Source organism: Dermacentor andersoni, chromosome 7, assembly GCF_023375885.2.
Source record: "Dermacentor andersoni chromosome 7, qqDerAnde1_hic_scaffold, whole genome shotgun sequence".
NCBI lineage: Eukaryota > Metazoa > Arthropoda > Arachnida > Ixodida > Ixodidae > Dermacentor > Dermacentor andersoni.
This window is the reverse complement of record NC_092820.1, coordinates 11,697,221-11,716,412: the sequence shown is the minus strand read 5'-3', so window position 1 is coordinate 11,716,412 and position 19,192 is coordinate 11,697,221. Positions and strand designations below refer to the sequence as shown.

Here is a 19,192-nt window from a genome sequence, read left to right as displayed (position 1 = left end):
GTACCACGTGTTCCTAGCAGAGTTGTGGGCGCTGTTAGACACGGCGTTGGGCGAAACATTGTGGGAATTTCCATTAAAACAGCTCAGGTTGGTCGGCATGCTAGGTGTTGAGGGCCACGAGTTGTGACAGTATCTGGCGACATGACCAATGCGGCGACAGGTGAAACATATCAGCTGGTCGTCTGCGGTTATCCACTCAGTTGGGTTGCGACAACGTGGAGGGAAGCATCAAAGTGGAGTGAAAATAGTAGAAGGGCGTTCATTGGCTCTGGGGTTGGTGACAGCACAGACAGAATGTAGGCCAATGTTTTCAAGTTCCTGTTGAACGATGGCTTGCACGAGGGGAACTGAAAAAGGGGTAGCATCAGGGCTACGCTAACAGAAAGCTGCGGGCACCATCGCGTCCAGCTCATGTCGAACTATTCACACCACGTCCTCAGATGGCGACGCATGCTGCTGTGCGGGCTGATCTTCACACATCGACGTTGTGGCAGTATTGGGAAGTCTGGTGAATGGGAGCAGGACGCGTCGGGTTTTGGCCTGCTCGAATTGTCGGCACTCTTTGATGATAGCATCAACTGTAGAGCAGCTTTTGCACATGAGCAGATTAAAGGCATTGTATGCAATTCCCTTGAGCAGATGCCTTACCTTCTCAGCTTCTGTCATGTCGTGATCAGCTTTACGACAGCACGTCCTGGATATACGAAACATAGGACTCTGCGGGGGATTGGGCACGAGAGGCTAGTTCCTGCTTTACGACAATTTTACGTCCGGCTGGTTTGCCACACAATTCTGTTAATTTCTCTTTGCATTGGTCCCAGCTGGTGAGCTCCTCTTCATGGTTTTTGAACCACACCTTTGCTGTGTTTCTTAGGTAGAACAATAGGTTAGCTAGCATAAGCATAGGGTCCCATCTGTTGATTCCACTCACCCGCTCGAACATAGCCACCCACTCTTCAATGTTGGCGCCATCAGTCCCGCAGAAAGTTCCGAGATCCTTGGGTTGCACAACCACAACCGAAGGGGACAGCCACGTAGCAAGTGATGGTGACGTTGGAGGCAGCCACGACATTGATCCTGAGTGCTCACCGTCATTCATGGTGCGGACGGTGATGCGATGTCCACTGCGGAGCTCCATTTCCAGCCAGGGTACCCTGCACCTCCCACTAATATGTTACGGGGATGTTGGGAGTATAAAACTGTATTTACAATGTATATACAAGCAGAGTCCATGGGGTTCAAATGGCTGACTAGTAACAACACGCAGCAGCCAGCGTCTCGCGATCTTCTTCCTCTTTCTCTTCTTTCATCCTTTCGTAACAATATTTACCTGGAAGCTTTCTTTACATGCAAAACCCATAAGCCTGACTATTCTTTGCGTGTGATCGTCTCAGAGAAGGCATCAAGGCAGCTCCAAGTAGGATGGTTGCTGCAAGGGCACGTGAAGAGACTACCAATCGAAGATATCTTCATGGTGAAGTGATCTGATGACGTTATCTTAGAGCTGCAAGATGGTCTGGGATCTATAGCCACAGCTTTCTCACTAGACTTTGGAAGACTTATATTCTTCTGTGACGTGTGAAAGTATTCTATGTGCTGTTCTCGAAAAATTGATGAAATGGGTGAACTGAAATTTCAGAACTCAGTATGCATGAACTACGACAATTTTTTACCCTTGTTAGAATTTTACTTGGATGTTACTGCCATTAGTCACAATGGCTGTTATTACATTCAATGGACAGGAATCTGTATTGGTTCGTTAATAGCCCCAATATTATGTGATGTCCTTTTTGCATTTTTTGACAACCGCGTTAATGCGGACGTAACTGGGAAATCAATCATTCGTGTATTTAGGTATGTCGACGACTATTTAATAGATCTTTACAATTCATTAGTTCTGTGTCTTGATGATGCTGTAGCAGATTGTCTAAAAATTTTCACCAAGTTTTTCCAGGGGCTCAAGTTTACTTTTGAACTGCCTAATGAGAACTGGGGCGCTGTAATGTAAAGCTATTCCAAACTTTTCTATTCCAATTCTGCAATCAGTCCTGCGCGATTGGTTAAAAACTTTTTTTGGACCACCCCCACTTCGCTTGGCTGTCACGGGACGTCATAAAAACTGCGATAGCTCCCCATCTGATATGACATGTGCACACTGATTATGCTTGATTTGACCGAACAAAAGCAAAATAGTTATTTCTGATTCGACACCTTTTCGTCATTAGCCCTTGGCTATTGGTCAAAGGCTTTCAGGCTGCACCCGCTTCACCTGTTTGTCACGCGACGTCACAAAACTGCAAAATATCACTGCGTGAAAGTGACGTGTACGCGTTAAAGATGCATTAATATGTGGAACAAAACTGAGTTTTCTTCTGAATAGCCGCAGGTCACCCCGTTCCGAAAGGAATAAAAGATGGCTGCCGCCAATCGCCCAGGCACTGGCTACTCGCACCTACCGGAAAGCATGGGTTAATTTGTGTATAATAAAGCTTTTTGCATGGCCGCGTAACATGTTCAAGCACTTTCGGCCCGTTTACGACCTTGTTCTGCCAACTCTTCTTTGCTGAGGATCCGTTTTAGCGTCATTCTTAAGATTCTGTTGCATGTCACCGCGATTTTCGACCAGCCACTGCAAGTTAAATAAGGGAAAGTGGACCAATCGCAGACGCCGGCACTATCCTCTTCATCCGGTTATCGATTTTCAGTGCAGTGGCTCGGCCCCATCAAATCCCTCTCTACTTGAGAGTGTTTCTCGCCTCTTGTAAGCCAATAAGACAAGCCGCTCAGCATAGGCAATGTTATTCGTTTTTCGAGCGAACAAAATGGACCTTCTATGAACGAGAAGAGTGTTTGATTGGTCTGTTGAGACAACCCTGTGGGTGACCGCCCGATCCTTGCGTCGGCGGTTACGCAAATTTGACGTCAGGAGATTGGAATAAAAACATTTTGGAATAGTTTTACGTTATAGGGCCCTTGTATTCAGTTTCTAGATCTTAAAATTTTATTTTCATCAGATGACCCTGTATGCTGGACATACAATCAAAGATCGAAGAAGAGCATTTTGCCTTTTGACAGCACACATTTGAAATTGATAAAGAGGGGTATAGCCACCACATGCCTTCAGAGTGCTTTGCAAAAGTCATGTGTTCACCAAATTGAGCATAGCGTGTCTAGCAAAGTAGACAGATTGAAACAAGCTGGTTTTATAGTGTTTGTCCCTTCACCTGTCTGTGAAACATTGCTTCAAAAATTAAAATGGGGAAGGACGTGACTAACCAAAGATTGCGACAAAAAACATGCACATGTATACCCATACCTTCATAAAGTTTCACATAATTTGAAAAAGGTCGCAAACCGACACAATTTCATCTAGTTTTTTTCAGTGCCTTGTATATTGCAAGTGGTGTGTAACCTTCAAAACAAGAACCACAAGACACGCATGCAATGTCACACTAATCACCAGACCAATTACAGCGAATGAACTTCAAATGTTGTGTATCAAATAGCCTTAGATTATGGACGTGTTTATATAAGACAAAGCGGCCAGTGCTTCAATGATAGGGCTAGACAGCAAAATAATGATGTAAGAAAAAGATACAGTAGTCACTTGGCCGAACACTGGAAAAAGCACGCATGCACAACTATGTTTGGTGACACAACTTTCTTCAGGAAAGAAAACACAAAACTAGAATGCGAAATAGTTGAAGCATATTTTATAAGGAAAGCAGGCAAAAAGTGCGTCAGCTGTCCGTCTTTGGTTTTGCAAGAAAAAGAAGTGACATTTCTTTCGAGGTATCTAAGTACATGAACTGATTGACCATACAATCGTGTGTATGATCCGATTCATTTACGATCTTTTGTGCGTATGATGATGAATACATGATGTACCTGACGTGCAGAGCATAAATAGATGACCGTTTGTAATAAACGCCAGTTGGAAGTAGTGCCAGTCCTGTCGTATGTGTCCCTTTCATCTTCATCTTAAGCGCATTTTTATGAAAAGTGTCAAGATGAACGAACTCGCCCAAACCAAGGAATTGTTTCATTATAGTGTGCTGTTTCCCAAATGTCCCCGTCACCATAATTTTTAACAGGTCACTTCCAGTGCAAAGCAACATCAGTGCACCAGGATGTGACAGGCCACAGGTGTCTTGCCAAAGCATGCCAAACAGATGGCTCTGATGTGTATTTGTGTGTGAATACTACACAAAATCAGTTTTACTTGAATGACCCTCACACGTCAAAGTAACAGTTTACGACTGCGCTTCTCAATTACTACACAAACTGTGAGACAAACAATGGTTAATGCAAAACCATCCAGTTAGTGCAGCTTGACTAGCATGACCCAAGCACAACTGGCCTACAGCAATCCATTCTTTCAATTTTTTTCTTTTTTTTCTACTTGGAGCACATGTTGGCCACAATTCAGAGTGGTTCTAGCTGGCTGTACATTGAAGCATCACACAAAAAAAGGACTAGTTGGCATTTCTGTGCACATCTCAGCACATGCAAGAAGACTGCCTGGTGCAAGCACTTCTCACACAAAGGCGAATGTGATGATTTACATGACAGAAGAACAGCACAGAGAATTGGACCCAGACACAGTAACCAGGAACAACACTGATGCCCCGTATACTCATACTGTTAATGGGCTTGCATTGTGCACATCATTGCACAGAAATTATTGATTTAAACAATTTACTATATTTCTAAAGTTCAGTGTTTGACGGAAGCCCGTCTGGTCGGGATGAAACATGGTTAAAAGGTAAACAAAAACCCGGGGCACTTCGCCGACCAAATATAGATTTAAAAGAAAAGAAGACGTTTCGGCTCCCACACGGGAGCCTTGTTCACAGGTAAAATAAACAAAGGTGCACGAGCAGCTTGCTTAAATAGTCTTGAACACGGCGAAGTGCCCCGGGTTTTTGTTTACCTTTTAACCATTTATATTTCTACTAGGATATATTGTATCAGCAATACGGCTCTTCCTTCAGTCAGCTTTGAACTTGATGATAGACAAGCTATGTTTCGCACAATAAGTTACAGATACGGCCAGTGCTGAAGGCTCACAGGAATTGTGCATGTTTTTATAAATGTCATATATAACCACACAGCATTAAACCTACACTCAGACCACATGCACTATGTGCATACATAACAATGAAGATGCTACATGGATAAAGGCTGATACAGAACATGGCTTCTTTACAATGCCTGCAATGTGGCTGCACACAGTTGGCAGTAGTCAGTCTTGGTCAGTTCTTAGTCAGTTCAGTCTTGGCAGTAGCGGCAGTGCTCGCGCATCTGCTCACGCATTCCTTTCTACTTCTACAGGCCATCTTGTTAAGCAAGTTCTTCTCAGAAGACCACCCGATTTCGGCTGGCTCGACTGCACGTGCCATCAAGGAAGCAATCTTGTCAAGCAGCATCTTCACAGAAGACCACCAGGCGGTGCTTGGTTCTCCCAGCATCGCTACATATAGGCCACCTTCGTCTGCTGTCGACCAGTCTTGGCAGTAGCGGCAGTGCTCGCGCATCTGCTCACGCATTCCTTTCTACTCCTACAGGTTGGTTTCGACAGCATCTGTCGTTTTTATTTTTCTCCTGTTACTGTCGCTGCTGCCAAGAACTGTTTTTATGCTACTTGTATCTTTGCATTAGGTTTTTCAGTGTTTTTTTGTTGTTGTTAAACATGCCCTCCTGTGCTGAACTCGCTAAGAGAATCGATGAACTGGAATCAAGACTTCTTAATCGGATCATATGACTGATCGCATTGTTGAGAAGATTTTGGTTAACATGAAGACATCTGGCGTTGACGTGCTGGAGCTAAAGAAGCACGTGGACAGCCTTGAGTCCAGTCTTAAACGATCTGGTTGACAAGCTGAACGGTGAAAAGGCCTCACTCGTGGCAGAAAACAAAGCCCTCAAAATGGAAAACTCTTCACTTTCCCGCAGGGTCTCCGAGCTTGACCAGTACTCTCGCATTAACAACATCGAGATCAGGGGTATCCCTTGTACACAGGGCGAGGACTGTGTTGCAGTTTTGGAAACAGTGGGCAGGAAAATTGGTTGTCCCGTGACTTCTGCTGATATCGATGTTGTTCATCGAGTCGCTACTAAAGATAAGGGTAAGAAAAAGTTAATTGCAAGATTCTGTTCTCGAACGAAAAAGAATGAGATCAGCAAGGCACGAAAGGCAAGGCTCTGCCTGAATGACATCGGCAAATATGACAGCAACTTTCCCATATTTGTTAATGACCACTTGACACCACAAAACAAGGCACTCTTTTCCAAAGCACTAGTGCTAAAGAAAGCTAATAACTGGAAGCACCTGTGGACGGATAATTGTCAGATTAAGGCCAGAAAGACAAATGAAAGCCGTGTTTGTCGCATTGCTCAAGAGTCCGACCTTTCTGTTTTCAACTAACTGTCTGTATTCTGACTCTTAATATCATTACCATCCACCATGGATTCTTACCTGTCAGCATCTGCGCTGAATAAATTCATGTCACGTGACTACCATTCAATTATTCACTTCAATGCTAGAAGTCTCCGCAAGCATTTTGATGATTTTGAGAACCTGTTTTCGACACTTAACAATACCTTTTCAATAATATGTGCGTCTGAAACCTGGCTTAGTAATGATGACAAGGACCTATTCTGCTTTAACTCACACACTTCTGAGCATTCTCACAGAGAAATTAGTAATCACGGTGGTTTAGCTATTTTTGTCTCATCTAACATTCCATATAAACGACGGCCAGATTTGGAGTTGAATATTACTAACTGTGAATCTGTGTTTGTTGAATTTGATTCCCCCGTCTTCTGTATAGGCAACAAGAACTTAGTGTTTGGCTGCATTTATCGCTCACCTTCTTCTTTGGTTACTCACTTCTGTAGTGCGCTTGATCTAACCACGGAAAAAATATCATACTCTAATTGTAATGCAATAATCATGGGCGATTTCAACATTAACCTCCTAGATACCAATTCATCTAATTCTTCTAGTTATTCAAGCATCTTCCACAGTTTTGGATATGAATGTTTAATTTCCCTCCCTACTCGTCCTAACGTTGCTGATGGCGCCTTAATTGATCATGCATTATCGAACTTAACAGATCCACCTGAGGCTTGCATTGTTACCACCGATATTACCGATCACTATCCTATCGTTCTACGCCTGCCCAATCACTCAGCCTTATCTAACACGTCATTCTACAGAGTTGTACTTGACAAAGAGATGTTCCTTGCAAGCGTAGTTGAAACTGACTGGTCAGAAGTTATATCATCTAATGAACCTCAAAAATCTTTTTCGCAGTTTTTAACCACACTTTCATCGCATTTCAACTCCCACTCTCATAAAATAAAATGCAGAAAAAAGGTATCATTGCCACAAAATCCATGGCTTACAGATAGCCTTCTGAAAGCTATGCGGTCTTGTGAAAATTTATATAAAAAAACAAAGAAGCAACCTTTCAATACTAAACTACTTGCCCGTTACAAAAAATTTTCTAACTCTCTTTCTGCACAGCTTAGAAGTGCGAAGAGGAATTATAACGAACAAAAAATTGCGGCACTGAATGATTCCAACCTTATGGCTATGGTCAATGCGAGAGGAAATGTAGGTAGGAGGCGATATTGATTTCCTTCTCGCATATATATGTGTGTGTGTGTATATGTATGTGTGTATATATGTGTATATATATGTGTGTATATATATGTGTATGTATATATATGTATATATATATTTTACTTTCTTTCTTCTTAGGTACTTTTTTAGTTTCACCTTTCATTGACTAAGTCGAAGCCTTGTTTTTGTTTAATACGTACATATGCTGCTTTTCTGTTCATTTATGCCTTGTCTCCTTAAACCTTTATTCGTAAATTTTTCATGTTGCCATTGTTGTATGTATTATTAATTCTAGTCTACATGCACAGGAGGTCCCATTTCAGTTTCTAACTACGGGACCTCCTTCTGTATATACATATGTTGTAATTATCCTCATTTTGTCATGAATAAAACTGATTCTGATTCTGACATGCCCCACCGAGGGGGCCAGCTGGTGCACAGAGTTGTTCACACACTTTGTTGTAGTACAGTCAAATCTCGATAATTCGAACTCGAAGGGACACAAAAGTTTGTTTAAATTAAAAGAAGTTCAAATTAAAAGAAGGACTTGTTCTTGAAGTATTCATGCACCATAGCATGATGCATGAACGAAGTGAGTTGCGAAACATCGCGGTATGCAAGCACACAGCAAGCGAGGACCACAAAATTGCCCACACCGGCCAACACTCGCTTCGTGATAATGGCAGAAAATGAAACTTTACAGAGCAGACTAAACTGGCCCTGGGCCAGCAGGGCTGGCAGCAGCGCAGAGGCGGGTGTGTGCGGAGACCGTCAAAGGTGAGGGAGTTACGAGTGAGTTGAGAGGGAGGGCTAGGGGAGCATAGTTAACATAGTTAAGGGCAGGAGGGAAGCTGATTTGCTTTCCCGCCAGCTTGCTGGATGGCGCTAATTACCTCTGCCACCTACTGTGACCGAAGCAGCACAGTTGCCGAGGCCAGGACTGGGGCCCGGCTGCTGCTTCCCTCTGCATGCTCGCATGTTTTTTCCTTCATCTGCCGACGGATCGACGCTGTAGTTACCTTCTTCATTCTGCTTTCTTAAGGCAAGTCATGTCTTATCCAGATGACGAAGTCTTTGCCACTGATCATAATCATGTTGGTGTGCTACTTTCCATTGCGGCATCACCACATTCAAAAGACAAGGAGAATGAGGTACTGGGTGTCGCCTTTGCGTCCTTGCATTTAGGATCTGTCTTGTCATACAGAGTTGGATATGGCACACTGTCTGCAACAACCTTTCCACCGAGACATCTCGATTTAGACTTGTCACTGTCAAAAAAAAAAAGTGCGAACGAGACCAAACCAAGCCAAACAAAACAAGCGCGAGCGAGAGCTGACGAGAGCAGAATATAGTGCGAAACAAGCAGTCCAGCTGAACCAGACGCAAGTACGAATAGTGCGGTCGAGTGGGTCCGCATGACACCAGTTTTCCGCACGTACGTCACTGTAGGGCTGCTCTCATTGGTCTCCTCCCCTCGTGGCTCACTTACCGTCACGGCGAGCCACAAAAAATTGGCCCAGGACCAATCTCTCTCACGGCACGTGTTCTTTTGCTAGTGTGGCTGGGGCATTACAACGCGACACGGAAACGGCGACCTTACCATTTGAGAGATGGTGAAATTTCTGCCACATTTCTTTTTCTTCACATGTGGCATTGAGGGGTCTCTCCTAAGCATTTCTTCTATGGCGGGGTCAGAGCAATGTTGGATGGAGGTGCCGCCGCATTATTTGGTGCGCTGCTGAGAGCATTGTCGGAGTGCAGTATGTTCAAATTAACCGTCACAAATGTTTGCGCATTCGAATTACCAGGTGTTTTCACCCACTGGAATACACATCACTTTGACGGGACAGTAGCATCAGTTCAAATAAACCAGAAGTTCAAATGAAGCGTGTTCGATTTAACGAGATTTGACTGTGGTACATAGTGCCAGCACCGAATGCCTGTCTAACAATGTGTGTGTAAGTGCAACGTACTCTTGTGCTGGTAAGACATCCCATCCTGATATGAGGAGTGATGGCTGCACTTGCAGAGTCAGGGCCAGGCCCTGTTGGCGACAGTAGCGCACCTGCAGGCCAGGACCCCCACTGTAGCGAAGCTGAACGACAACCTCCACCACCTGCACAAAGGAAGTCTTTTATTTTATGCATACGGCCATCTTTTGTCAAGCAGGGTGGTGGGTGAACCGTTAGCCACAAAAAACAAATGGACAGGCACAACATTATAAATACAAGGCAGGTCACCGTTACAAAAGACATAAAAGAAAAAGAATTAGGCAGCACTTCAGTGCTGCCTAATTTGTGCTGCCTTAATTAAGCAAAGCCTTCAGTGCTGTTTTCTTTGATATACGATAATCAGTGTTGATTTTGATGGCAAATGTTTAATTTCTTTAGCATTTAGTGCAGTATGAGAGTGGTAAGTTTATGTTAAATGTTACCTTGCATCACGGTGTTAGAATTGGTTAGGTAAGACCTGCACGCAGCTTCCATGCGGAAAACGAAGACACGCTTCTCTTTTTCTCTATCAGGGCGTGCTAGGTGCCAAGAGGCTTTTAGTTCCTAACCACGTAAGCCGCGTCCACGGTGGCCGCTTCGCTTACTGAGCTGCACGTGTGATGACTGCTACCAGTTTTTCTTTGCATTGTGCTTGAGTGCATGTGTCTCATTGGTGTTGACCGCACTTGTCACTCTGACTTTGGAGTAAGTAGCACATCGAATGAATATGAGATGGGCAAGAAGTGTTTCGTACTGTGGTTTAACTCAGGTTACAATTTGTGCACTGAGAAAGTGGCCCTTTTTGCTGCTTTGAAGGAAGAGGACCGCTTCAAAGTTTGGCGACTCGCTTTTCCACGGAAGGATTGTGAGTTGCAAGCAACAGGTTTTGTTTGTGAAAAACATTTTGATGAGCGATTTCTCACCAAATCGTGGGAAGCGCTATACAAAGGACATGTTCTTGTAAGTGCACCGAGGAGGGCTGCTTTGGCAAATTGCGCCGTCCCAACAATATTTCGAGGCTGCCCGAGCCACTGGCTTGACAATGCTGCACTGGCTTGACGGCTAAAAATAATGCAACATCAAGGCCGGAAGAAGCATTAGTAGAGTGCAAGACACGAGGAGGATTAGTGCACCCAAACACTTCCCTTTAAATAGAAAAAAGATATTTCGCAAACATGCCGGTGAAAGGCATGCATATGACATAACACAGACTACGCAGTGGAAAACTATAGTTTATCTTTTCCCGGTCATCATCACAAGGCTGATCTTATGTTGCAAGTGCTTCATCATTATGTGGGAATCGGGATGAGACAGTACTGCAAGCAGCTGCGAAACACTGAAGCAAACAAGACACAAAAGCTGTGGAAGCTTTCAAAGCTTGTCTAGTATTGTTTCTTGTTTTAAAATGCTCATTGTAATCCATTGTTCTGACAGCTTTATGTTGTGCATGTGCTGTGCTGGTATAAATAATGCACTATCCAATAAACGCCCAGTCAGGGATGCAGTTTGGGCGCAGAAACATAAGGTTAAGGGGACTGGTGTATCCGCTAGCGAAGATTATTGCAGAGCTATGCGAAACTCAATGAGGAAAAGGTAGCTGGGAAGCCGTACTCTCTTCGCATGAATAAACTGATCATGGATAAAAACGTACGTTTACTGCTCAGTAAATGACAGCGTACGCGAAATCGCTTCAGCACAATCAGTAGATGCGCATGATAGCGCTGGCACTGTAACTGCACGTGCTGGCACTTCCAGTGCATCACAGCTATGCCCGCCCAGATCCTGCGCAAAAGACGCCTCTATTTTTCTTTCCAATATACGGAGTATTCTTAATAAACATATGGAATTGTCTTCCACTATTCATTCCTGCTCTGCTGATATTGTTGGTCTGACGGAGACTTGGCTTTCTGCGAAAGTTAAAAATGAAGAAATTTTGGACTGTGAGAAGTGCTATAAATTTTACCGATGTGATCGTAATTACCGGTCAGGTGGTGGTGTTCTGCTGACGGTTGCCAATTGTCTTGCTTCCCATGTAATTTCAATTGTATCCTCGCTTGAACTTGTGTGTGTGCGCATGCTCACTGATTCTCGCGAAATAATTTTTTGTGCCTGTTATCGGCCACCAACTGCATTGTTGTCCTTCTGTAATGAACTGCACGATGTTGTCAATCAGCTGTTCATCAGATACCCAAAATCGCCCCTCTTCTTACTTGGTGACTTCAATTTTCCTGACATAAGGTGGGAATGAGACTCTGGTTCCTTAAAACATAAGTCAGCTGAAAGCAAAGAATTTTTAACTTTTTGTCAGGACTTCAGCTTAACTCAGCTCATTCACCTTCCCACTCGCATAACTCCCACTTCCGCTAATATTCAAGACTTAATACTTACCACTACACCAGACCTAGCTACCGGCTTAACTCATTCACCGGGATTTAGCGATCACTCTATAATTCACTCCACTCTATGGGCAAAGGTTTCCAACAAGAAAAAAACTAGGGTCATCCAAGACTACGGTAAAGCAGGCGTAACTGGAATGATTAGGGAATTTCAGGTATTTGCTGATCGGCTTTTTGCCGGTATTGAGCAGCAATCGGTTGAGAACAACTGGTTGCTTTATAAAAAAAGCAAACTCTTGTCTCTTATTGATAGTTTTGTACCTAAAAAAAAAAGTGTCATCAAGTACTCGGTCTGCATGGTTTAATAACACGTTAAAGCGCATGCTCAACAAAAAGAAGCGGATATTTCAACGCGCAAAATTCAGTCAGAGTAGACGACTGGTCTTGCTATCAAAAATTTAACAGAGAATTCTGTACTGCGGTTTGAAAAGCCAAGAAGGAATTCTTTGATAAAACTCTTCCTTTGCTACTTCGTTCCAATCCTCACAAATTTTGGAGCATTATTAACGATACTAAAAGGACACACATTCACTTAATCCAATCTAATGTTCCAGTAGTTCAAAGCGAATGCTGCAATGTTTTGGACAATGTGTTTGTTGCTCATTTTCATAAGAGCACCCCCCACAGTATTTCCGCATATACCAAAAACCAACTTCTTACCAATGAATTCTATTGCTATAGGTGCAGTTGGTGTTGAAAGGCTGATTGTCAACTTAAAAGTGTCTTTGTCGGCCAGTCCAGATTGTATCTCATCAAAAATGCTGAAGTGTACACACGTTTATTCTTCACTGATGTTGTCAAAGCTTTTTCAACAGTCAATACAGATGTCTACCCTGCCCTCCGATTGAAAGATAGGGAAGGTGGTCCCTGTGCATAAATGTGGTGATGTACATTCCCCCAATAATTACCGCCCCATATCATTAACATCCATTCCAGTAAAAATCCTAGAGCATATAATATACTCGCACCTCATTGAATTCCTTGAGTCCAATTCCTTCTTCAGCATTTATCAGCATGGATTTCGTAAAGCAGTTTCGTGCGAAACGGAATTGCTGTTTTACTAACGACTTGTTCATTAACGCGGATCATGACTTTGATACTGATTGCATATATTTAGATTTTGCTAAAGCATTTGACTCCATATCACATGATCTATTTATCTTCAAGCTTAATCAACTGAACATAGACCCCAATGTACTTGCATGGATTAAGGAATTTTTAACCGTAGTCAGTATGTGACAGCTAACGACTTCTCTTCACCTAATTCTGCCGTAACATCTGGTGCCCTGCAAGGGCCTGTTTTGGGCCCTCTGTTCTTCTTGATTTATATTAATGATCTTCCTACTTGCTTTTCTTCTTAAACTGTCTGACTGTTTGCAGATGACTGCGTCGTTTACCAGAAATTACTAACCATGCGATTATCTCAACCTGCGACGCGATCTAGATAAGGTATTTGAATGGTGCAGTCAATGGCTCATGACACTTAATACAACTAAGTGTAAAAGTATGCAAGTTTCTCGCCACAGCACTAATCATTGTCCGCGTACTTACTGCCTCAATGATATTCCATTACCATCTGTTGACAGTTATAAATACCTTGGTGTTCACATTTCTTCCAATCTTTCGTGGAATACACATGTCGAATATGTAACGAGCAACGCCAAACACATGCTTGGTTATCGAAACTTTTTTGATGCCCTATCGTCCCTGAAATTAACACTTTACAAAACCTTGGCCCGTTCTAAATTAGAGTACGCATGCGCCATATGGTATCCTACTCAGACTAGACTCACTCAAACTCTTGAAGCCATTTAGAATCACGGAGCACGTTTCATCTTATTGAATTATTCATGTCATTCTAGTGTCACATCTATGAAGAAAACCCTAAACTTGCCTGACCTTTCGTTACGTCGAAAGTCATCTCGCCTTAACCTTTTTCATAAAATCTATTATTATAACAACGAGCTGAAGGGTGTTCTGTTTCATCCACCTCATTATATATCTTCAAGGACCGATCATCGCTTCAAGGTGGGTCTACCTTCTTGTCTCAAAAAATTGTGTAACGACTCTTTTGTTCCTAGAACAAGTGTCGCATGGAACCTCCTTCCCTCCACAATCGCCAGCATAACTGGTGACCAAAAGTTCAAGATCGCTTTACAAGACGGCTTGTAATTTTTTTCTTTTTCTTTTGCTGCAAGCCTTGCCATTTCCCCCCCCCCCCACACTCCTTTCTGTAGTGCCTTTGGGCCCTAAAAATATATTAAATAAATAAATAAATAAATAAATAAATAAATAAATAAAGTGGGTTTTCTTCTTCTTGTCCACTGTATTGTGCACCATTCTGCATTCTTTCGTATTGTTTGGCATCCCCATACAATATAGTTTTCCACAGTGCAGGTAGTGGTGTTATTAATCCTCGAGCTATAACTGCACTCTTAAGGTAAAATTGTGGATTGCATAGGTAAGGTCAATATTGTGAATAAAATTGTCAACGTATTATTACGGATTTGTTTTTATTAATTTATTTAAAAACACAGAAGCACATCACCTGCTTCAGAGAAAAGCTTCATAGCCATTCATCAACAACTGTCACCCACTTGACTGCATTCTCCATTAACCTGGTTGCAACTTAAAGCATTCTGCTTCCTACAGATGTGTACAGGATTAGCAAATATATTAGCGGTGCATGGCAAATATTCTGTTCGGTCGCTTGACCTCAGCTGCAAAGTTGATGTAAACACAACAGGTACCTGTGCTATGTCCCGATAAATATTAGGGCTTTAATTGGTTCACTTACCATACCTGGTCATCGTATGTGCTTCAAATGTTTCTGCACAGACCATCTTTGCAGCTGCACAAAATGAGTGCCTGTTCACGTGGACACCCGTTTGTTTATATTATGGAGCGGAGGTATGGCTCACACATTACGCAACAGTGGCACATGTTCGCTCTTTACCAGCGTTGCCCATAAAATACATAGAAATGATCTTGCGAGAACAAATACAGAGCAAATGCAATACAGTAACACTTCATTTGGGCCTAGTTGGTGCATAATTCTGAACTAAACGTTAGAGCGCAAACACCAAAGACGATCCACAAAAAGTGTGTCGTGTCTTTCTTTTTGTGGATCGTCTTAGGTGTTTGCACTCTAACGTTTAGTTGAGAAATGCAATACACTCAGCACACACGTAGGTTTACTAGAACGGGGCCATGGGATCAGCTGCCCGTCCATTACCGAGGTAGGCACATCACCAAGGCCAGGCGCGGTGACAATGAGCTTTTTATTGCTGTATGCTGAGCCCTCGTGCACCAAACTTTTCGAAGAATTCATCTTTAACTTATGTGCACAATATAGCACGGGCACACTTTCTTCACAAGCCCCTTCGATTGCTTTAAACACGCTCGAGAACCAGACTGCATAAACCTCTGGGCATAGCCAGGTGAGCCCCGACACATGTGGCGCCACCTTTCGGCAAGAAAAGAAACTGGTGCCGGATTCTCTTTTTTTTTTTTTTACGTGTCATCACTCCACTTAACCTACTTCTAACACCATGCTTGCATGCACCACAGCTGTTTGTCTGCATAGCATACATAATGCACAGCGTGATGTGCTTGCTTGATGCGTTGTGCACAACTGTTCATAGGTTAGCACTGGCATTGCGTCACACACATCGCATCATGGCAAAAGGGTTAAACATTAACTGAAGTAAGCAGCTGTACATGCCAAAACCACAATCGAATTATGAAGCACGCTGTAGTGGCAGACTCCGGTTGAATGTTGACCCCCTAGGGTTGTTTAGTGTGCACTTAAATCTATATACACAAGCGTCTTTGTATTTGGCCCCCGGTGAAATGCAGCTGCCATGGACAAGATCAAAACTGCAACCTGAAGCAATGCCTTAGTCACAAAGCCACAGCAGCGGGCACAGAAGTGTTGATTTGACGTGCAGCCGCTTCCGTAGTGTTGTCTAGATGCTATGGTGCTTTAACGTAGTTTTGCATCTGCATCTGCGCGTCAGTTGTGCACTTGAGAAATTTGCACTGTGTTTATTAGAGCACAGCTCTTACGCGGCCGTTCCCGTGGTGACTGTCGACGTTGTCCCTTGGCGTAACTGAGTGAACGAGCACAGTGAAGAATGAAAGAGCGAACTCGGAGCACTGTGTGCAATGAAATACGGCCACACATCTGTGGCAGCAGTGGCACTGGCTGGCGCGGGAAAAGAGAGAGATATATATATAAGGAAGGCAGGGATGTTAACCAGTCAAGAGTGTGGTTGGCTACCCTACGATGGGGGAAGGGGAAGAGAGAAGAGAAAGAGAGATGGTATAGAGACGTGCACAGATAGTAATTGGGTCAAAGTCGCTCGTACAAACCAGACGTTCTCAGAAAGTACAAAAGTGCCTTCACTGCCTTCCGAGTCGATGATTGGAGGGGACGGTGCTCTAGTAATGTCCGTTCACTCAGAGGACGATCATCTAGTTTCCTCAATGTGTTGGACAAAGATTCTCTTCGTGCTTGAAATTGAGGACAGTGGCACAGTAAGTGATCAATGCTCTCCTTGCATCCGCAAAGATCACATGCAGGACTATCAGTCATTCGAATTAGTGCTGAGGAAGCTTTCGTGAAGGCAACTCCCAGCCACAACCGACACAGAAGAGACGCTTCGCGCCGCAAGAGTACATGCTCCATGAGCTTACCAATGCAGGATGTTAGGGAGATGGGTCGTAAGTTTTCAACCTTAACAGGCGTGCCTGGTTTGGGGATCAGTGTGATGTCGGCGTGTCGCCGTGCTTGGGGAAGCATGCCCTTGCGCCAGCAATCATTGAAGATATGGGTGAAGTGGTTAATATCCGCATCACTGAGGTTACGAAGGGTGGCGAATCGGATGTGGTCGGCTCCCGGTACCGTGTTGTGGCGTAGGTCTTGTAGGACCACCCGCACCTCGTCCGATGTGATGTCTGCATCGAGCAATTCGTTTGCCTCGCCTACATAAGGATAGTCAGGGTACTGGGCGGTGGGCCTGTGGGTATGAAATGCTTCTCTAGCTCTCTGAGGAGTGTCGAGACATCGTCCCTGTACGCGTGCATTAGGATGTGCAGCTGTTGAAATGTTTTTCCCTTTGTTGTGGTGGGATCTGTGAAGAATCGACCACGTTTTTGCTGTGCTCAACGTGCCTGAGAGGCGATCGCAAAATCCTCGCCAGTTATTCCTCGTAAGGATCTCTGCATACTCCCGAGATTCCCGTGTAATTTGATCTATACGTTTCCTAAGTTTTCGGTTGAGGCGTTGTCGTTTCCATCGTCGTGTCAACCCTCTGTGGGCGTTCCAAAGATGAAGTAAATGCGGGTATATGTCTGGTGTCTCGGTTGTGATGTGCAGTGTGCTCGTGGTGGTCTCTAGATCTTGTGCGAGAGAGTCAAGCCAGCGTTCGTACCCTTGGCGCTCAGGTGGGTCCTGGCGACGTTCCCTGAATTTCGCCAAATCCGTTATACGCACATTTCGCTCGGGCCTGCGCGCACCACGTAATGACAAGGTGGTCGCCACAATGTAGTGGTCACTACCAAGGTGCTCCTCTAAAGGCCCATGCGCAATGACTGGGCCAGTATTGCGCACGAAAGTAAGGCCAGGGCAGGTGTCACGAGATACGCTATTGCCTATCCGAGTGGGGTGCTCTGGGTCGATAAGCAGTGTGTATCTCATGTTACAGATGGCATTCCATATGCGGGTCCCTTTCGCCTGCGATTTAACGTAACCCCATGCAGTATGCGGAGCGTTAAAGTCCCCGGCCACCACACAAACCCGTCCAAACCTACCAAATTCTGTTAGTAGGAGTTGAAAACAGTGCATTCACGCACGGGGGGAACTGTATGCATTGAGTATAAACAGACTCTCGCTGCGTTTACCTTGCGTAATTATTTCCAATATTTGGTGAGGAATGTCAATGTTAGTGGTATGCATGCGACATGTAACATGTTTCGAACCTAATGCTCCCACAAGAGGAGAGACACCCGAGAGCGTGCTGTAGCCGGATAAAGAAGGGGTGCAATTGACTTCCTGTAAGAGGATGACATCGGGAGGGTTCGTGGATGTGGCGATATAGCGCTGTAGGGAACCTCGTTTTCGGCGGAATCCCCTACAATTCCACTGCCACACCACTAGTTGCTCCGCGTTACGCGGCATCATCATCGCGAGAGGAAGCAGGCGGTCGTGCATAGGGATGCGGGCGCCGGGTGCCCACATTTGAAGGTTGCGGCCGAGAGCCTTGGTAGGAAAGCGCGCTTTCGTTGTTACCGCTAAGCTCAGGAACTTGCATGCGTGCAAAAGTGCACTCTATACATGATTTCACTTGCTCCGTAATCCCTATTTGAAGGGCCTCCATTTGGCGTTCTATCCTGTCCAAAGCCGCCTGCATACTAGTGCTCATGTCTGCCACCAGCGCGTCCATTTGTTTTTGCAGGCGCTCACAGCGCGCCTCCATGTCACGACGTAGGCGAGCTATTTCTATTAGAGGATCGGGATTTGATAACGAATTGGTAACAAGGGAAGGGGTAGAACTGTCTACGAAATTCTTCCCATGACGTCAGTGTCGCCTCGTGGTTCTCAAACCATGTTTTCGCGGAATCCTCAAGAGCGAAGTACACGTAGCGTAGCTTAATTACGCTCGTGGTTCCAGTCGTTGAGGTTGGCAACCCGGTCAAAATGGTCAAGCCAGTTGTCGGCGTTCTCTGAAGCACTTCCGTGGAACAGATTTGGAGTCCTGATGTGATTGACGACAACGTGCGATGCTGCAGGAGTGGCAGGAGATGGTTGGTTCGTCATTCTAGTTCGTTCGGGTAGCAGACCGTGCTGTGGCTGGAGTCCCTGGAGACGTCGGCTGGCACGTACGTGCACAGGTGTAAGCTCGGCTGAACTACTCGCCGGGTTTAGGTTTGGGGTATGCTGCGGAGATCTTAACATCGACCGTACCCCGCGCCTCCACCAGAAATGTCACCCAGCTATTACAACTAAAACAGTTTAAAACCGAAAGATTGGCAAAAAAAACGTCTGCCTTTTTCGATGGCTGGTCCTCGGAGAGTGCACGCGCAACTGCGAACTTCGTCGTTCTCGCCTTAAGGGTCCCGTGTCATCACGTGCAAACTTATTTTGCGTCATTATGAGCTATTTCTACCAAGTG

The 19,192-nt window shown here is 44.5% G+C and overlaps 1 protein-coding gene across 2 annotated transcripts in view; it reads right to left on the bottom strand.

Moving 5' to 3' along the window:
• brun (trafficking protein particle complex subunit brun) overlaps positions 1-19,192 on the bottom strand; it is a 642,817-nt gene that overhangs the window by 183,819 nt on the left and 439,806 nt on the right. For both annotated transcript variants that reach the window (XM_072289153.1, XM_072289154.1), the window contains exon 18: positions 9,604-9,746. In XM_072289153.1, coding sequence (XP_072145254.1) covers positions 9,604-9,746 — 143 coding nt within the window. The remainder of the gene's footprint in view (positions 1-9,603; positions 9,747-19,192) is intronic.